Genomic DNA, 13,499 nt, shown 5'->3' with positions numbered 1-13,499 from the left:
CAGACGCTCAACTGACTGAACCACCCGGACACCCCCATTTTGCTAATTTTTTTTTTCTCATTTGCTAATATTTTTAACTGATAGGATTTATATCATCCACACTTAACAGTTATTGTCGTGTTGATCTGAGCAGCCGCTTCCTGCCCGCTTTCTGGCCCAGGTGTCTTCTTTCCTGTGCCTGTGGGTCATCCGAACATTGTTTGTGTTCCATTTTAATGTATGTGCCGTTTCTGAGTGTATCTGTCTGGGCCCCAGGGATCACAGCACGGCCATGTGACCTCTCGCAGCCAGCTCCCGTCAGCACCATCTTCCTGCCATCAGGCCCCGTCCCCGCGTTGCTGTCGTAAACATCACCTCTCCTATGTGGGGAACTGCTTCAGTCAGGATTAGCATTCTTGCTTTTAATTGTCAAACATAATTTTATTTATTTATTTATTTATTTATTTATTATTATTTTTTAATGTTTATTTTTGAGAGAGAGAGAGAAAGAGCTACAGAATGCAAGCCAAGGAGGGGCAGAGAGAGAGAGGGACACAGAATCTGAAGCAGGCTCCAGGCTCCGAGCTGTCAGCACAGAGCCCGACGCGGGGCTTGAACCCACCAGCCGTGAGATCATGACCTGAGCTAAAGTTGGACACTCAACCGACTGAGCCACCCAGGTGTCCCAAATTGTCAAACATAATTTTAAAAAACTCAAGAGGAGGGGCGCCTGGGTGGCTGTTGGTTAAGCGTCTGACTTCAGCTCAGATCATGATCTCATGGTTTGTGGGTTCAAGCCCCCCATTGGGCTCTGTGCTGACAGCTCAGGGCCTGGAGCCTGTGTCTGATTCTGTGTCTCCCTCTCTCTGCCCCTCTCCTCTGCTCTCACACTGTCTCTCTCTCTCCCCCTCTCTCCCCCCCTCTCTCAAAACTGAATAAGTATTGGGGCACCTGGGTGGCTGTCGGTTAAGTGTTCGACTTCAGCTCAGGTCATGATCTCATGGTTCGTGAGTTCGAGCCCCGCATTGGGCTCTGTGCTGACAGCTCAGAGCCTAGAGCCTGCTTCAGATTCTGTGTCCCCCTTTCTCTCTGCCCTCCCTTGCTTGCATGCTCTCTCTCTTTCAAAATAAACAGTAAAAAAAAAAAAAAAAGAAAAAACCAAGGTAGAGTCTGTGACCAAGGTTATTTGACAATAAATTTCATATATTAAAAAAAAAAAAAAATCAAGGTAGAGTCTGTGATGTTTACCTGGGCGTTTGCCCTTTGTGTGTGTCCTTGAGTCCCGAGGTTCCAGCCTCCCTGTCATCAGCTCTTACGGCAGATGTGCTGATAACAAGCTCTCTGGTTTTCCTTTTTCACCTGTGTCCCTGCAGAATTTATTCTCTGGTATGAAAGTAGGAGTTGACGGTTCTCAGCTCTCAACCCTTAAGATAATCGTGCCACTTCCTGCTGAGAAGCCTTCTACCGCCCAAACCTTTGTCTCCCACAAGCCACACACCTGTTCTGTCCACCAGCTTTCAAGAGTCTGTCATTCGTGCCCGAAGTCTGACGATGATGTGTCTGGGCACACGCTTCTTTGGCTTATCCTGTTTGGCATTGAATCTAAGGTGATTGTCTGTTGCCAAATTTGGGATGTTTTCAACCATCATTTCTTCAAGCGTTTTTTCGGCTCTATGCTCTTTTTTCCCGTAGGGACTCCGCTGACAAAAATGCTAGCTTTTTTTGTTCTTTTCCCGAGGGTCCCTGTGGCTCTGTTCCTTTTTCCGGTGCGTTTTCTCTGCTGTTCAGGCGGGTGATCCCTGCGTCTGTCCCCATGCTCGCCAGGCCCGTGTCCCCTCAGCGCTGCTCTGAGCCCACCAGGGGGACTTTTATTTCGATTTCAGTTCAAGATTTCCATTTTGTTTTCTTTGTACCTTTTATTCCTCTAAAACTTTTCTTTTCCCACCGTTTTAACAGCGAGTCAGCTCGCACGGTTCCTCATCCGGCCCGCTTATCCCATGACCCCGTGATCCCGACGTCCGTGTCCCCCTCAGCGTTGTCTTTTCTCATTGTGCCGAGATCTTCCTGGTTATCGGCGTGATGAGTAACTTCAGACTCTGGTGCTCGGGCCCTCCGACCCTTGCCACGCTGGTTTTGCTCCACTTCTGTGTTAGCAGGCCCCCCGCCTCTCTGGGGCACAGGGCACGTCTGCACCCGGCCCACTCTCTTGGGCTGGCTCTGGAGGACCCCTCACTCTCCGGAGTCTTTGCCCTGCTGTTCTGCCGTGCCTGCACGGGTGCCGCCCGAGCCCGGTTAGGTCCTGGGCGGTTTCCCTGGCCGCACAGAGCTCAGCTCTGAAGGCTTTGGCTGTCCGGATGCTGCCTGGTTTCCACGCGGGCCCCTCAGGGACTCTGTGGGCAGACCGAAGGAATTCCTCTCTCTCGCTCCCCCTCTCTGCGATCCTCCCCACGTGCTCTCCCCAGGAGGGGTGCAGGCCGCGTGGTGCAGGGTGGTGCAGGGTGGGCCCTTGTCTGTACGGGCCGCGCCAGCGGAGCCCCCCTCGTCTGGGCTCCTGGTGCTTCTGGCTTGTGGTTGCTCTGGCACCAAAGCCCGGAAACACAGGAAGGAAGATCAGGAACCCGCGGCAGAGCATCCCCTGAGCCCCCGCCCCTCGCCCCCCTGCTCCTGGCCCTCCCCCGCCCCGGGCCCCGGGCCCCACCCCCGCCCGCTGGGCACCCTCAGAGTCACTTTGGGCTTTCAGCTTCCGGGAAGGAGAGGGACAGGGCACACGCTCATGGTCTTGTCCAAACAGCAGGCTTGCGCCGGGTTTTGAGTGTTAAATAGACTTAAGGTTCTGCAATGGACCCAACATGCGATACATCCCTGTACTGATGTTGTTTTGAGAATTAATACGTTTATGTTCATGAGTGAGGCTGGTTTGTACTCTCTCTTAGGATGCTCATTGTCAAATTTGGGGATCGCGGTTATTCTGGCCTCAAATATATCGGAAGATGTTCCCTATTTCTCTGCTTTCTGAAAAAGTTTATGTCCGACTGACGTCAGTTTTTCCTGAACCATTAATAGATTTCAACTCTGAACCCCCTGGTTTAGGGTTTTCCTTGTGGGAAGGTTTTAAAGTGTGAATTCAGTTTTTTTCAAGATGATCCAGATTTTCTTTTTGGCATGTCACTTTTTGATATTTTATTAGAAAATTATCTGGTTCATCTAAGTTTTTGAAAATTGGGCAGAAAATTGCCTGTAGTATTGTCCTAAAAGTTTTAAAAGCCTGTAGGATCTAAAGGAATAACTGTGTTTTCATCGATTGCGTTGTTTCTGTTGACTTTTTTTTTCTTCCTTAGTCTTACCAGGAATTGATCTTTAAAAAAAATTTTTTTTTTAACGTTTATTTATTTTTCAGACAGAGAGAGACAGAGCATGAACAGGGGAGGGTCAGAGAGAGAGGGAGACACAGGATCTGAAACGGGCTCCAGGCTCTGAGCCGCCAGCACAGAGCCCGACGCGGGGCTCGAACTCACGGACCGCGATACCGTGACCTGAGCCGAAGTCGGCCGCTCAACCGACGGAGCCACCCAGGCGCCCCAGGAACTTATTTTTTAAAAAGCCTTTTCAAGGAGCTAGCTCCATTACACATTTATTTTCTGTCTTCTCAGTATGTAGTATTACCTTTATTCTTTCCTTCCTTCTACTTTATTTAGTTGGCCTTCTTGTTTTTGAAATGGCTATTCAGCTCATTGACTTTTCACCCTTCTTTTCTAAAAAAAGCTACTATGGCCATAAATATTTTCTGAAATGTTTTTTAAATGTTTTTATCTATTTTTGAGACAGAGACAGAGCATGAGCAGGGGAGGGACAGAGAGAGAGGGAGACACAGAATCCGAAGCAGGCTCCAGGCTCTGAGTTGTCAGCACAGAGCCTGACGCAGGGCGTGAACTCACAGACCGCGAGATCATGACCTGAGCCGAAGTCGGACGCACAACCGACTGAGCCACCCGGGCGCCCCTGGCCATAAACATTTTTTTTTTTTTTTAATTTTTTTTTTTCAATGTTTATTTATTTTTGGGACAGAGAGAGACAGAGCATGAACGGGCGAGGGGCAGAGAGAGAGGGAGACACAGAATCGGAAACAGGCTCCAGGCTCCGAGCCATCAGCCCAGAGCCTGACGCGGGGCTCGAACTCACGGACCGCGAGATCGTGACCTGGCTGAAGTCGGACGCTTAACCGACTGCGCCACCCAGGCGCCCCCATAAACATTTTTAAAAGGACAGTTTTCAATCCCTTCATTAAGTTTTGGTAAGCGTTGTATTAATGATAACTCAGGCCAAAATAATTTCTTACCTCTACTGATTCTTTCTTTGACCTCTGGGTTGTAGGAACATTTTTTCTAATTCCCAGATGACTAGGAGGCTGGTGCAGACTGGCCTCTGCAGACATTAGGTGGTAAGCTTCCACTGTTTTCCTGCAAAGATTCTTGCTTTCTCGATACTAGGGTTATACGTCATCTGCCGCCAGTGCCTCTCAGTTTGTGTTGGGACCACGTGCCTTCCACTCAGTCCTAGGGAATCTTCACTTCCAGGTGGACACACGGTGACAGTAAGCGTCCCCAGCCCTGCATGGCACAGACGTCTACTCCCCAAAGAGGGCAGTTGACCGGAACCTTCCCCAAGGGAAGGAGACCTGAACCTGACAGAATCCCTCTTTCTGCAGGAGGAGCCGTGCCGGCCGATGGCACACCCATGGGTCTAGCGCTCGGGAGGCTCAGAAACAGGGCACATCTCCTGAACTTCCTGGTGGCCCGGCTCAGGCAGAAGGTATGGCCTCCCCTTTGACACTTGGGCTGGGCAGGTCTTTGGCTGGACCTCTTGGCCTCTCTGTGCCTCAGTTTCCCTCCCAGGAAGGGGTTATTGTGAGGTAACATGTCCCCAGCAAGGTGCACACAGTAAGGCCCGGTCACCGAGAGGAAAGTCCAGAGGCGCAGCGCCCACGGTGGGGCCCACGCAGGACTGCTGCCCCCTCGGGACACGCCAGAGCGCGTGGGGGTGCCCTGATGTGGCGCGAGACGCCTCGGAGGCCCAGCCCTTTCAGTCAGGCTGGCCGGCGCCCACTGTTTCCTGGGACGCAAGTTCTGCCCTGTCACACGTGTTGCCAGGGTCACAGCAGTGCTTTCTTGCTACAAATTCATAATTTCTCTTTTTTTAGAGTTTTTTTTTTTTTTTTTATCGTGGTGAAATATACATAAAGCGTACGATTTTCAAGCGTACGTTCAGTGACGTTAACTACATTCACAACGTGTATAAACGTCACCACTGTCCATTCCCAGAACTTTTTCGTCATCCAAACAGAAACCGTCCCCATCGAACACTGACCCCACATCCCTTCCCCCGGGGACGTCTGCCCTGCCTCCGGGAGCCGGACGACTCTCCCGTGAGCGGGGTCTGCGGAATCTGCCCTCGCGTGACTGGCTCATTTCCCTCGGCCTCATGTCTTCGCGGCTCACCCACGGGCAGTAGCGTGAACCAGTGCTCACGCCTTCTGGGGACGGAGTGATAAACCGCTGTGTTTCCCACACCGTCCGTCCTCCGATGGACACTGGGCTGCTCCCACGCTTGGCACTTGTGGAGAAAGCTGCTGTGAACACGGTGCCCGCGCATCTGTTCAAGCCCCTGCTTTCAATTCTCTGGGATTCGTGTGTAGGAGTGGAACTGCTGGGTCGATGGTGACTCCAAAGAACCACCGAGCTGTTTTCACAAGCGGCTACACCGTTTGGTGTCCCTCTGGCTGCGTGTGAGGACTCCGGGCGGCCCGCGTCCTGGTTCCCACCACCTATTTTCTGTCTTTTCGACTCCAGCCGATCCAGTGGGGCGAAATGGTGCCTCACAGTGGTTTTGATCTGCATTTTTCCTGATGGCTAATGATGCGGAGCATCTTTTCATAGAGTTATTGGCCGTCTGTGTGCATTCTTTGGAAAAATGTCTCTTCAAATCCTTTGCCCGTTTGTAATTGGATTGTCTTTTTTGTCGTTGGGTTCGAAGAGTCCTTCGTGTACATTGGATACTAGTCCCTTAGCAGATGTCCGGTTTGTAAATTTTTCCTCCCATTTTCAGGCTTGTCTTTTCGCTTTCTTGACAGTGTCCTTTGAAGCACAGGTTTTTAGTTCTTACGATCCCTGGTTTTGTCTGTGTTTTCTTCCTGCTTGTGCTTTCGGTGTCGGGCCGCCCCGTCGCCTTCTGTGTGGTGTGTTCTTCGTGAGGCAACAGAAAGAGGGAATTTCACATGGTGCTCGGAGTCCGTAAATACGTGAATCACCCCACCTTGTATATTCAGACGGACCTCCGTACGCACGCGAGGGGAGGGGGCTCGGGGCGCTCTGGACTTGCTGCCTCCCGTTCTGCCCACTGCTGCGGTCTCACACACGGGCGTGCACACGCTTTACAGGCGGGAAGTAAGCATTTAAAGCTTTAATTTTCTTTTGATAGTCAGAGAGCATATGATTGTTGGGAGGAAAAATGTCCGCTTCAAAGTGGTTTTTGTTTCTATTTTCATTAACAGTGTCCATCCAGCGGTCACCTTTTTTGATGCGTATGTGACAAATTCAAAGAATAAGATACTCACCAGGACTTCACTGTAGGAGTTCCTGGAATAGGAACACAATATATTTTATCTTCCTGAGAATGAAGTGGGAAAGTCAGAGTGTAGAGAGGTGCCATTCTGTCCGTTGGTTCCTTTTTCCTTCCTTGTATCAGCAGGAGGACAGATGTTGTCCAGAGAAGCTGCCAAAGTGAGGGGCTGGGCCCGGAGCTCTGGCCAGAGACCCACTTTGGGGACCTCACGGCTGCCCTGTGGCGACCAAAGCTGCCGCGCACGCCTGGCACTCCCCTTCTTCACCTTCCGTGCACTCCTGCCTTCTGTCTGCTCCCCAGTTGTCAGTCACCTCCTCTCGACAGCCTTGGCTTCACCCCTCCCACCCCCCACCTCCCCCTCCCAGGCCCCGGCTTGCCTGCAGGTGTTTGGTTCCATCTGTACTAGGCTCAGGAAGAGGGTTTGAGGCCTCTGCCTCCGCCCGGGCAGTTCCCGGCCTGGATGCTCCCCACCCAGCCTTGGAGTCCAATGCGGGCTCCGCCACAGGTGCCCGAGGCCACCCTGCAGGGGACGGGTGGGGCACAGGCCTGCGTGGCCACTGCGTTAAGCCAGAGAGGAGAGACTGACAAACGTGTTCCTTTCTGATCTTGGCATAGTTTCTGCTGTGCGCCTCCGCCCTTCTCCTGCTTCCCTGCCCTCTTGCCCTCTGGAGCCGGCACCCCTCCTAACGTTGCCCCTGAAACGGCCCCCCAGGTGCTGCAGAAACCCCTGGGCGCGGACACGGTCCAGCACGAGCTGCCCCACGAGGTGGGCCAAGTGCACCTGGAGGCTTTGGAGCTGCGGAAGCAGGTGGCTGAGCTCGAGGAGCATATCGGGAGCCACTGGCGGTTACGAGCCTTGGACCAGGTGGCCCTTGCGAGGCAGGTGGGTACCCCGCCCCACCGTCCCCCTCTTCCACCTGGCCGCTCTCACAGTGGGGCCTGGTCCTCGGCAGACACGGTGCCGGAGGGGTGCGGCCCCACCTCAGGCCTCCGGGCCCTGGGACCCTCCACTTAAGGCCAGCGTAGGAAACCCGCACGTGTGAAGGGGGCTCTTCTGTTTCCCCTAAAAGGGAGTCCTTGACTCTTGCTAGGGCTTTGGGAAGCCCTGAAATGAAATGCAAATCGGGGGTTTTCCTGGTGAGGATTTATGTCCCAGAGCGCTTGAGGCCACGGCCCCTACACACGTGACAGTGGGCCCCGTGTGGGTGTCACCGGGGCTCCCGTCATGGTCCCCGTCAGGGCCTCCGCAGCCAGTGCCCATCTGGCTCCATGTTTGAGGCAACGTTCCGAGCCGTGAGAGAGCCCTGCGGCCGCCGTCGCTGCAGATCTATCTGACAGACCGGCCACTTTCCTTCTCACCGAAGGCTGTTGGAAATGCTGTTGAGGGCGCGCATTCCTTACTGTCCGTTACCTGGGGGGACCCGGGGTTCCCGCGGTTCCCTGTGTTATATGGTGGCCCGCGGTCACGACTGTACCGTGGTACCAGAGCGCGCCCAGAGCTCCGGGCGCGGTGGTATAGGGCAACAGTCCTCATGTGTCCCAAGCTCGGTCCCAGGGGCGGCACTGACGGGCATGAGTGGGACTCGGCTCCGGGACCACGTCCGTCACCGGAGGACTGGAGGGAAGGTGGGTCCACTCCCTGCTGGCGTGGAAGCGCCTGGACGCGCCTCGGGGCGGACAGCTGTGTGAGAAACGGCCCAGAGGGGAGGCGGGACACAGAAACACCACCCGGAGGGCCAGCCCTCCTGCCATCCCGGCCACGGGCCCCCTCACCCCGTGTCCACCGTTCATCTCAGATGCTGCCCGTGCGCGGCCCCGAGGTCGGCTGCGTGGGGGTTCCCGTAATACCCCTCGCCTGCTTCGCGGATCCCGCTTGCTTAGGGGGAAGAGATCCTACAAATCAGCAGCATTTAAAATCCAGATGTTTAATTCTGTGGCAGGCAGGCTGGGGCTGAAGCACGTGTGACCTTGGGGAGAAATCGAGGCACAGGAAACCTAGGGCCGGTCCCGGTGCCCAGACGAGGGCCGTTCCCGGGAGCGCCAGCATCTCGGCGGCCCAGAGCCTTGAGCGCTCCCAGTGCCGAGATCCTGTTTCCGAGTGTCTCGCTCTGAGAGGAAGCAGGATAAGTGGTGGGCTCCGCCACGGAGGCCCGGAAACAGGGCGATGGGACAGAAGGACGCAGGCACCCAAGGGCCTCAGGCGCTGGCCGCAGAATAAGCAGGACTTGCAGCGTGGGGTCAAGGAGAGGGTGGAGGCGGGAGGCCGGTCCCCCAGATGCGGAGGGGCCGGTGCACCGGGCAGCCGTCCTGAAGCAGAAGGGAGAACGAGGCTGTGACGCAGCACCCATGACGCCTCGGTTACAAAGGGAGAGGGCAGCTTTCCAGGGGAGCACCCTGCGGACGCTGCTTCCGAGGGGTGTGCTCCCATCGCGGACGCGGGGACAGACGGGTGTCCTGGGCTTCCGAGCCAGCCGCGCCCGGGGGTCACAGCCTGGCCGCAGACTGCAGCCACGAGCGACGCATCAAAACCGGCCTGTCAGGAGCCCGCGGGGACCCGGGAGACAGCTGTCACGTGGGGCTCTGTGCCCAGGGCGGGAGAAACCAGCTGTGTGGGACGTGACCGGACGGTTGGTGAGGTCTGCGCGTGGCCTGTGTACCAGGCCGTGACGTTGCGTCCGGGGTAAACGTCGGTTGTTCGAAACCGTGGTTTGAAGAGAACGTCCGTTTTGGGGAGGCACGGACCAGGGCATCCAGGTGTCCAGGAGCCTGATGTCGCCAACTTACCTGTCGGCGGATCAGGGAGCAACCCGTAAGGTGAGGGGGCCGGTGGCAACGGGGCAGGGGGGTCGGTGCCGCCAGGGCACTGCCCTAGTAGCTCCCGTGCGAGTCTCGCGTTCTCCCGGGTGGAGGCAGGTCCCACACCCCCCGGCCCAGGACAAGGGACCGTGCAGAGCTCAGTCACCCTCCCCAAGGGCAGCAGAGACCACTGCCCGCCCGGCACCTGCACATCCCTGCAGCTGTCCTGTCTCCGGTGACCCCCGGCCCGGGGGGATTGGCCGAGGCCCAGGGGTCTCCCTGCCAACCTTCCTCCCAGTCCTAACGACCCTCCAGCCCCGAGCACAACGGGAGGGACGCTCTGGGTCCACTGGGGGGCAGTGTTGGCTGGCGGTCCTCCCCGCCGGCTTTGCCTGCAGCCTTGGCAACCCTCAGGAGAACCCGCGGGAGCCAGCCGCCCTGGCCAGTGCCCCTCCGCACCCCGGGTCGGAGCTTGCTCTGACGGCCTCCCGAAGGGCTTCTCTGTGGAGCCCGGCGGCCGCTGCCCTTGGAACAGAGTCCCCGCGGGGACGCCTCCCTGGCCAGGACGCTGGGAGCACGCCCACGGGGCTGGCGTGAGGGGCCCGCCTGGGCCCCAGCCCGCAGTCGCTCGCGAGTCCCGGAATGTGTGGTCACAGGCGTCACGTCGTGGGCGTGGGCAGAGCATAGAAAGAGATCAGAGCAGTCGGGTCAGAAACGGAGCCCAGGACGGCCCCCGGCTGGGGGACAGGGCTGCAGAGCCCACTGCGCAGCCACGGGGGCTAGAGCTGGGCCACTTGCAAGTGTGGCCCCCCGGAACCTGGACACAGGCCCCCCCCGGTGAGGGCTCGACTCCGGGCTCTTGCAGGGGGCCGCCTTGCCGGCTGCAGGCCTGCTCCCGAGAGTCGGTTTTCCCTGAGGCCTCTGAGCAAGTGTCTTTTCAGGGCTGCTCTTTCCTCACGTAAAGTGGCTCAGGTGACTCCCAGCACCGCGCTCCTGGGGAGGGCACGCCCTGTCCTCCCTTCCTCCGGGTCTATCCCAGCTCCTCCAGAGACCCGAGGGCCCCACTCGTGTCCTGGGCCCTCGGGAGAAGGTCGGCGAGGCTGAGAGCAGGCCCAGGTCCCGCCACTGGGGAGAGGGTGTGGATTTGGGTGCTGGGGCCTCAGTGCCTCGGGCCGTCTCCCCGCCCCGACCTCTCTTCCTGCCGAACTAGCCTGGCACACTCCAGAGGCTTCCGGGCTGCCTGAGGAGCAGTGGCCACTGGAGGGCACAGATGCCCGCCAGCCCTGGAGAGGCGCACCAGGAAACGAGGCCAGGACAGAGCGTGCTGGTCTGTTCCAGGGACTCCGGGCTGCTTCCCGCTCTGGCTCCGGCGTGTGTGGCCAGGACAGGGGCACAGTGCAGCTTTTCATGGGTGTAGGGAGCAGCCGTGCCTAAGTGGGCCACCTGCCTCCCTAGGGGCCTTGGACACCAGTTCCTCCTGGGCCTCTGTCTGGCTCAGAGGCAGCCCGCACACACGTTCTCCTCTTCCTCTCTCTCGTTCTCTACTCCCCGCCTCGTTCCGAACACCCCTCTGAGTGGACTGCGTGCGTGTATCGGGGCCATGTGGTGACCCAGCACAGGGACCCCACAGCGCAGGGTCCAGACAGTAAGGAAGAGAGCGGAGGGAGTCCTCTGCCGGCTCCTCCACTCCAGGTGACCCCGGTGCCCATGACCTGTGCACCCAGCCTGTCACCCTGGTGCATACGCAGCCCTCGTGAGTCCCGGAGGCCGAGTGTGGGTGCCAGCTGGCTCCTCATTGTCCTTGCTGGAAAGGTACAGGCTCGGTGGGGGTCGCAAGAGGCCAGAAGCAGGCCTGGTCTCCACAGTCTGTGGTCTTCGTTCACCCCACTCACGGAAGAGGTGGCCTCCTGCATGTGGGGTCCCCGTTTCATTGTCAAGACTCGCTGGCCCTTCCTCTGTCTCATCCTGCAAGGATGTTCCCCAGGGGTGCGGGCTCTGGGGCGGCCAGCCTGCCCCTCTCCCGCCTGGAGGCCTGGGCTTACAAGCTCTCTGCCTATGGCTTTGTTCACAGGTCCCTGCAGACCAAGGACCCATGGGGACCAAAGACCAGAAGCCACAGCCCCCGCAGGTGTCGTCTGTGCCCCGACTCCAGAGGAAACTGAAGGAGGCGGCCCGAGAAATCGTCCGCCTCCGCCTGGAGAAGGAGCAGCTCCTGGAGACGGGAAACAGGCTCCGAGCGGAGCTGGGCCGCGGCCCAGGTGAGCGTGGGGTTGGCGGGCCGGGGGCCTCACAGACCTGCTCTCTCCTGGCCTGCCGCCCGGAAGGGGGGAAGCTTTGCCGCCCTGCGGCGAGAACGGGCCGGGGGAGGGCCTGGCCTGGCCTGGCTTCTCAGGCGGGAGAACAGAAGCCTCCCTTGTGGAGTGAAGCTGGGGTCAGGGGTCACGGGCACAGAGCGGAGCTTCACGCTGCCACGGGGTTTCCACGAACCGGTTCCTGTGGCAGCACTTGTGAGAAAAATACTGCAAAGCGGGCGGCCTTTCTGGGCCACCGTGTTCCTGGGCCGGCTGTGCTGGGCTTCTCCGAGTGACGGCCGCTGTGTCTGCACTGCGACCCGGGCCCGGCTGCCTACGGGTGTCTGAGAGGGTGCTGGGTTCCGAGACCGACAGGCAGTGCTGAAACCGGGCTGGAAAGAGACGTGCCCTTGTTCCAGCCTGCGGCACGGGCCCCGGCAGCCACTGTGAGTTCTGTGAGCTCACAGAACCCCGGGGCTTCGCTTGCAGCCGGCGAGACTCAGACGGATACCGCTTTGGCGAGAATTTATTAGATGCGGGTTCACTGCAGGACTTCATTTATAGTAGTGGCATTTCACAAGCCACAGCGTACAGGATAAGGTCTCTGAACAAACCAGTACGGAAATCGTATGCTCCGAGCCGATGGTAGACTAACGGCACGTCGTTCCAGGCGAGGGAAGACGGCCGGCGTGGCCCGGATTTAGCTGCCAGCCTATAAAGCGCCGCCATAGAGTGGTACCTGGTGGCCCGTAGCACTCTGCTGTCTCCTGGACCTGTGGCTGTCCTCGTTTTCTGAGGCCTTCATGCGAGCAGTGGTGCGATATTCAGTCCACACTGCCCTCTCCCCATCGTCTGTGCACTATTACCTATGCTCATCTTCGCAGCAACCGTAAGCACGGAGAAAGGCTTCCCTAAACAAGGCTGAAAAGTAAACTACCCCATAGGCGGGGGAAGGCAAAGATCAACCGCTGTGACGGTACATTTAAACGTCTCTAAGGAAAGGACGCAGCGAACACAGACAAAGGGAGATGTCTTCGACGTGTCTGACGGGCGGAAAGGATCGATACCTAAAACAGGTGCCTACAGATCACACGCAAGGGCCCAGATGGCCAGTCCCAGGAGAAGTGCACGTAGCTGATGAGGGTGCGGGTGACACGTGGCCTCAGGAGTCTGAGGAAGCCACTGAAGTCAGCAATGAGTCTGAACCTCAGATTGAGCAGTGTCACTTGGCAGTGAGGAGCATGGGGCACGTGCGTGTCGGTGGGGGTCTTCGTCGTTGAAGCCTTTTGGACAACTTGACTGCGTCTGTCTCTTTCTACGATTCTGCCCTTTGAATCGGCAATCCTTCTCTTAAAAATCTAATTAAAAGATACTTCACGGGGGAAAAGGATGTATGTGCAGGATATTCTCAGCAGCGCTTTCGCTGTGGTGAGAAAGTAATCGGGAACAGGGCAGACCCCGTAGTCCAGAGCTTGGGGCGCCGCTGGGCTCCCTGCAGGTCACCCCCACCGGGTGCTGCCTCCACCCGCAACTCGAACCAGGTGGGGCGGAGAGCTGGCTTTTCTGCCGTTCGACTCCAGTCCTTTGCGGGTGATGCTTTGGCAAATACAATAAAAAGGTGGCGGTGCCAGGTCACCCCCAAAGCTCCTAACGCTTATTCTCATCGTGGGCCCGGTGTCGTCTGTGCACCACCGGGTCAACTGACCCCTCTTGGGCAGATGCCGCCCGGACAAGCTGTTTGCGGACAGAAGCCACCGCCGGAGAGCGTGTCTGTGTCAGCAGGCGGGCACACGGGAGACGGTGTGTGCGCGTGCG

The 13,499-nt window shown here is 57.7% G+C and overlaps 1 protein-coding gene across 1 annotated transcript in view; it reads left to right on the top strand.

Moving 5' to 3' along the window:
* Positions 1-13,499, top strand: part of CCDC57 (coiled-coil domain containing 57) — a 103,555-nt gene that overhangs the window by 45,201 nt on the left and 44,855 nt on the right. Inside the window, exons 14-16 of the mRNA XM_030295893.1 lie at positions 4,685-4,788; positions 7,310-7,480; positions 11,465-11,651. Of these exons, the coding sequence (XP_030151753.1) occupies positions 4,685-4,788; positions 7,310-7,480; positions 11,465-11,651 (462 nt within the window). The remainder of the gene's footprint in view (positions 1-4,684; positions 4,789-7,309; positions 7,481-11,464; positions 11,652-13,499) is intronic.

Source organism: Lynx canadensis, chromosome E1 (assembly GCF_007474595.2).
Source record: "Lynx canadensis isolate LIC74 chromosome E1, mLynCan4.pri.v2, whole genome shotgun sequence".
Lineage (NCBI taxonomy): Eukaryota > Metazoa > Chordata > Mammalia > Carnivora > Felidae > Lynx > Lynx canadensis.
Note: the sequence above shows the minus strand (reverse complement) of the source record. Positions and strands in the feature narration are given on the sequence as shown.